The sequence below is a fragment of the Brachyistius frenatus genome, unplaced genomic scaffold (assembly GCF_029030835.1).
Source record: "Brachyistius frenatus isolate BFR_SWC_R1_liver_20210118 unplaced genomic scaffold, ASM2903083v1 Contig_130, whole genome shotgun sequence".
NCBI classification, from domain to species: Eukaryota; Metazoa; Chordata; class Actinopteri; family Embiotocidae; genus Brachyistius; species Brachyistius frenatus.
In genome coordinates, this window is record NW_027210729.1 from 732501 (window position 1) to 737878 (window position 5378).

Consider the following 5378-nt stretch of genomic DNA (forward strand, 5'->3'; position numbering starts at 1 on the left):
CTGCTGCAGCCTCCCTTGTGACTTTTGGTCCCTCACATAGAGTAGATGCACATTGCAGCTAGACGTGCATACTAACAACACAAAAAGTACTGTGCATCCACATATATCACTGAGAACACACAGACAGGCTCTTAAAGAAATACTTCTGGCAGTCAAGGAGCTTGTTCTGCTTCATTTTCTCTGAAAATCATCTCTCTATTTCTGCAAATATATCTCGCCTGCTTTTCCCGATTATTTTAACGCTGCGCATTGATTCATGTGAAAGGTTGAAGCAGATCCAGGTATACACACAGCAACAAAGTGAGGGTGCACAATAAAGGCATGTATACATGTACAAAGCTCTTTGGAGGGACGCTTACTTACTTACAAAACTAAAGAAGACATAGATGCTTACTTATCATCATAGATGCAGTTGACTCTAATCAAGCCAAGGCAATAAGTGAACTCTTTTAGATAGATAAACGGCTGGGTTGTAATCTCACACTGTATGGAATTTATGTAAGAAAATTAATAAATGAAATAGTTTATCTTGAAATCTCGACTTTGGTAAATCCTTTTAATGCCTCTAAAATTAAATAAATATTTGAAATGCAGAATTAATGTGATAAACTGACAAAACTAAAACTGTCCAGGTATCTTAATATTTAACTGGTGCATCACTTCATCATAACACATCTAGATTAATATAAATCAACTTGTTAAAGGCAGGTGAATTCAATTGCTATATTTATTCATAGTGATTCAAGCATCTCACTGCAGAGATGCATTCATGCAGTTTGCTCTTGTTTGTGTTTGTGGGCTGACTAGCTGACTATATGAATCATCAGCTTGACACGCAGGCTGTTGACACAGTATATTCAGTTCCAACACACATTTTAATCTTTGGTTTTTGGCATCAGCATGACATTTTCTCTGTTTTGTTACTATCAAGAAAAAAAAAGATCCAGTGTAGATTTGAATCAGTATTAACAGTTTTTTTTGTTTTTTTTTTCCCCACTATGTGCTCAGTAACGTGTTGAGAGCCCTGAAGCAGAGCATAGATTGACAGGCGAGAAGAAGAGCACAATGTGGGCAGAGGAGCAACCAAAAGGCAGAAGTTCTGCTTTCTTTGGCAGCTTAGTCAAATACAGCGACTGTGGGCACAGCTGAAAACCGAAGCTGCTGAAAATTTCAAGATTGTATCTACATGTAAAATCAGGCAGCTACAAATGCAAATACAGTGAGTCTGACAAAGCCAGAAACACTTCAAGGAACTCAAACTGCAAGCCAAAGATTGTTAAAAATCACAACTATTTAAGGGTGGTTTTGAATTGCACATTAATCATAAAAAATATTTTTAGAGTTATTGACCATAAATTAAAGAAAACCACAGTATACTTCTACATGAGTCATTACTTGAACTGTGGTTACGATGTTTACTGAATATTTTAGATTTGGATCGTTGTACAACAAAAATTTATGCTGCTCAACCAGATAATCAGACAGACGCTTTTGAGGTTTTTGTAGATTTATGCTTTTAGTTCCATTTTACATTTTGATGCTGGAGGTGGAAATGGAAAAGGACACCAGATGGCGACATTCAACTGTCTCAGTCCTCGTTTTCTCAAGGTGAGTCCTGTCACAGAGGGAGATTTGGGGATATGGAGACTTTTTGTTCTTTGAAACCAAGATTTATGTTTTTCTTTGTGTCTTGTGTAAAAATTTCACAAAAAGATCCAAGAATGCTTCACAACAATGCACAAACTATCAAAATTAAAACACTCTCTTTCAGATCAGTCATTTGGTGAATAGACACTAGTTTTATGTGTTCCTCTAGTTGTTGTATAAGAACTCATGCTTTCAGTGCATTGCAGTGAATTATGTAACATAAACCCTGACAGGCAATATTTAACATTATGTAAGACATATATTGTGGGGAAAAAAAAATCATGAAATATTGGTTTATTTCAATTGGCTTAAATCTAGGGAAATCTCCTTTATGATGGACTAATTTTTCCTATTTAATTCACTCCAGCTTCAGAGATGATATATGTGAGGCTCATTTCCTCTGGGACAGCGATGTTTGAGTTCATAATTTCTTTGTGTCTTTTGAGATGTCAAAAGTTAAACATGGACAAATGATGCAGGTATCTAATGTGAACCCCGTTACTGTTACATAGACTTTCAACTGTCAGCTAGAAGATGTAAAGTGGACACCAAAGTCTTGGATGTAAGTGGGTGTGGATCTAAATCTCACTCAGCTAATATATGTGAAAATTGAAGACAGAACTAGCAGAGACCTCAGTTTGTATAAAAATATAAGATTTTATTTCCAGCTACAAAGTGAAACATGTAACATTTTTGTCACACTTCTCAATAAAATAGTAAAAAATACTGTTGACAAAAAAATACACTATTGATACATTTTGAAGCACAGAACAAAATTGCCTTTTTAAATTAACTTAAACTGTACAAATATATACACAATTTACACATCAACAATTTTTTTTAAAAATAGGAATGAAATTACAATTCTTCCAGTCTTCTCTTCTATTTTTGTTAGATCATCATAGATACTTGGTTTCTTCCTTCTGACCTGAATCAGTAATAGTCAACATGTTTTTTTTTTCTTTTCTTTTCTTTTCTCAGTGCCGTGGTGAAGCCCACTGTGTTTCATATCCAACCCTAAACTCTGCATGCTGCCTGCTTTCTCATCCACATGTTGGGCGGAAACTCTGACCTTTCCTCTACTCGGTAAGCGGAGTGAACAGCATACACACAGACAAGGCTCACATTCAGGCCTGAGCTAACACACACACACACACACACACACACACACACACACACACATGGACACATTTAGACCTGTTTGGACAGGGGAACACTGGCTTGCTGTGGTCTGCATGCTCCCTCTACAGCTGCTTAGAGTTTTCAGGTCTGGTCTTGGACTCAAAGTGTGAGGTGGGACTTATTAGACACCTCATTTAGAGAGGAGGTCAAAGTTTAGAGAAGGTCTAAAAAAAAAAAATGCATACAGTAAAATGGACGGGTTTGTAGGAAGAATTTCAAGGGGTTTGGGCAGAAACCTGGCAGTAGCTTTGTCAAAAAATAAACAAACAAAAAAAAAGACGTTATAGTGCAGGAATCTCTTGGAGCTGCAAAGCAACCCTCTGTCTGAGTCTATGTGGCTGTGACGTGCACCAGCCATACAAAACACACAGACACTAAGACTAGTGTCTGGGCTACTTTAACAATGGGAAAATGACACAATAGAACATTAGAAACATATATACTGAGCTGCAAAATGAGATGGAGTTCTGTTTGTTTTCAAGTCATAAGCTCTGGTCCTCCCTCAGCGGCTCACGCCATGTCTCCCATCATCTTCTTGTAATACATGGACTCAAAGATGTCGTTCTCCCCGGGGCAGTTGTGGTGGCAGGCACAGGACTTGATGAACATCATGTGCTTCTTCATGACTTGTCCATCGGGACATTTGAACTCCATGGGCAGGGTGGTGGTCCTGTGGGGGGTGCAGCAGCGACCATCCAGGCAGACTCCGCAGAACTTGGGCCTGTAGGACTTGGTGGTGGTGCAGCCGGAGATCTCGAACTTCATGGGCTTGGAGAGACGGGGAGTACGGATGCACTTTTTCCCTTTCTGCAAGAAGAAAAAAAAAAAAAAAAAAAACTTCAGCAGGCATTCTTTGGTAATAAAGTCCTGCTATTGTATGGCTTGAGATCATGAGTGGTGCTGTGGTGGGGGTAGTGGTGCTGTAATATGAACTCACCCTGATGCTTTGCTCCAGCTGAGACTCACATGGTCGCACCATACACAACCGGGTCTGTTTTTCCAGGCGGCAATCGCGGTTGTCATTGGTGACCCTGGTAGATATCCCAAGGCCACAGGTCTTAGAGCAGGCGCTCCATTCAGTAGTCTGAACCAGGCAGTTCTCCCTCATCATAGAAGGATCTGGGCCATAGGTCTCCTCCTCTCTGTATGCTGTAAACACAGCAAGAAGCACTGGATTAGAAAGACCATCCTGATTACAGCTCATTTTAGGGATCAAGAAAGAAACTATAGTCTCATGTGCTCCAAAACTACAGAAGAGTCTTACCAGCCAAAGCTGAGCCCATGAAGCTGTGTCTGAAGGGAGAGTCACACTCCCACTCCTGGCAGCACTTCCCTGGCACCTTGACCCGTCTGGGCATGGGGCAGTCTGGGCTGGGCAGCCGGATGTCCATTGAGCAGAGGGGAAGGCAGCCTACAGCTCCATCCAGACAGGTACACTGGTACTTGCAGCTGCTCTGGAATGTCTCTCCGCTCTTGTACACCATGCCGCTAAACACACAGGTGGCTCCCTCTCGAGCTGTGGAGCACAAATTGCAAAGGAAAGGTCACAATTTGATTCATACATTTGAGACAGGCGTCTGTCCTGATGTTGAGTAAACCGGCACAGACAGTTTCTCCTATCAGTGGCTCACCTGTGCACACTCCGATGCGTCTGTTGATGGGGGCCCCGAAGTCACAGTAGAGGCTTTTGTGTGGATCACAGACATCTTTCTCAGTGCACAGCTCCCCCATCTGTTTGGCACACGCCCGGCAGCAGCCACAGCCGTCCAGCACCAGGCTCACTCCCGGGGGGCACTGAGGTGGGGTGGAGGGGCACGAACACTGGCCGCTGCACTCCTGACCTGCAGCCTGGGAACACACACAGACAACATGCTCGGGTAAGTATCATGTCCCAATGCTGCGTTACAGACAGATATACATCCAGCACGCTGAGAACATAATGTCTTGTAAGGGTAGAGCTCATGTTCTGGTAATTGTAAACCTTAAGGGCTCAAAGTAATGTCCAAATGGTCAAAAGTAAAGCCCGCAGCAACACAACAATTAAATCATTTCTTACCATGTGTGAGAGCATGAAGCACAGCAGAGGCAGCAAAATCATTTTCTTCAGTCCAGCAGACATAATTTCTTCCTTTTAGTAATAAAGTTAGTTTCTTCCAAAACCTTTCGTGGAGAAAATCTTCCTTTCGTCTCAGAGCTGGAGAAACTTTTCTGATCAAGTTGATCTCTTGTCTCGTTGTAGTGTTTCAAATTGCTGCTCCGGTCACACTCTTTTGTTTGTTTTTTTCAGTCTTTCTTGGTGAAAGCTAAAGTTTAGCTTCGGTAGAAGAGTTGATCTGAGTTCTGACTGCAGAGTGGAGCTCCCTTTATACTCACTGGCCCTAGCAGCACGTCACTGGGGGCTGAATGGAGAGCCAGCCCTGGACAAACATGGACATGCTTGGCATTCTTTCCTCGCTTCCTGACCCCCACTCCAGACATCCCACATTCCTGCTGTCTGAAGGCAAGGCTCTGCTGCTCGGCCAAACAACACTGTCTCTCTCAGAGCAGCT

At 42.0% G+C, this 5378-nt stretch overlaps 2 protein-coding genes across 2 annotated transcripts in view; one reads left to right on the forward strand and one right to left on the reverse strand.

Annotated features, from left to right (window-relative positions):
• The window catches only part of chga (chromogranin A), a 7468-nt gene extending 6933 nt beyond the window's left edge, over positions 1-535 (forward strand). The window contains exon 8 of the mRNA XM_069714404.1: positions 1-535. This exon is cut by the window's left edge and continues 250 nt beyond it. The gene's annotated coding sequence lies outside the window, so the exon portion shown is untranslated.
• A 1755-nt stretch (positions 536-2290) lies between these two features.
• Positions 2291-5161, reverse strand: ccn2a (cellular communication network factor 2a). Its single transcript, XM_069714414.1, has 5 exons — positions 4886-5161; positions 4461-4677; positions 4094-4345; positions 3767-3978; positions 2291-3636 (listed from the first exon to the last, which is right to left on the reverse strand). The coding sequence occupies exons 1-5, from the start codon at positions 4946-4948 to the stop codon at positions 3340-3342; spliced, it is 1041 nt and encodes a 346-aa protein (XP_069570515.1). The 5' UTR covers positions 4949-5161; the 3' UTR covers positions 2291-3339.
• Positions 5162-5378: the final 217 nt, after the last annotated feature.

What these genes read in the sequence shown, in the direction of transcription:
- ccn2a (XM_069714414.1), bottom strand. Translation starts at nt 4,948, where the DNA reads ATGTCTGCTGGACTGAAGAAAATGATTTTGCTGCCTCTGCTGTGCTTC. An exon ending in GCTTCATGCTCTCACACATG is followed by an intron (nt 4,678 to 4,885) that starts GTAAGAAATGAT and finishes GTGTGTTCCCAG; the next exon opens with GCTGCAGGTCAGGAGTGCAG. An exon ending in ACGCATCGGAGTGTGCACAG is followed by an intron (nt 4,346 to 4,460) that starts GTGAGCCACTGA and finishes TGTGCTCCACAG; the next exon opens with CTCGAGAGGGAGCCACCTGT.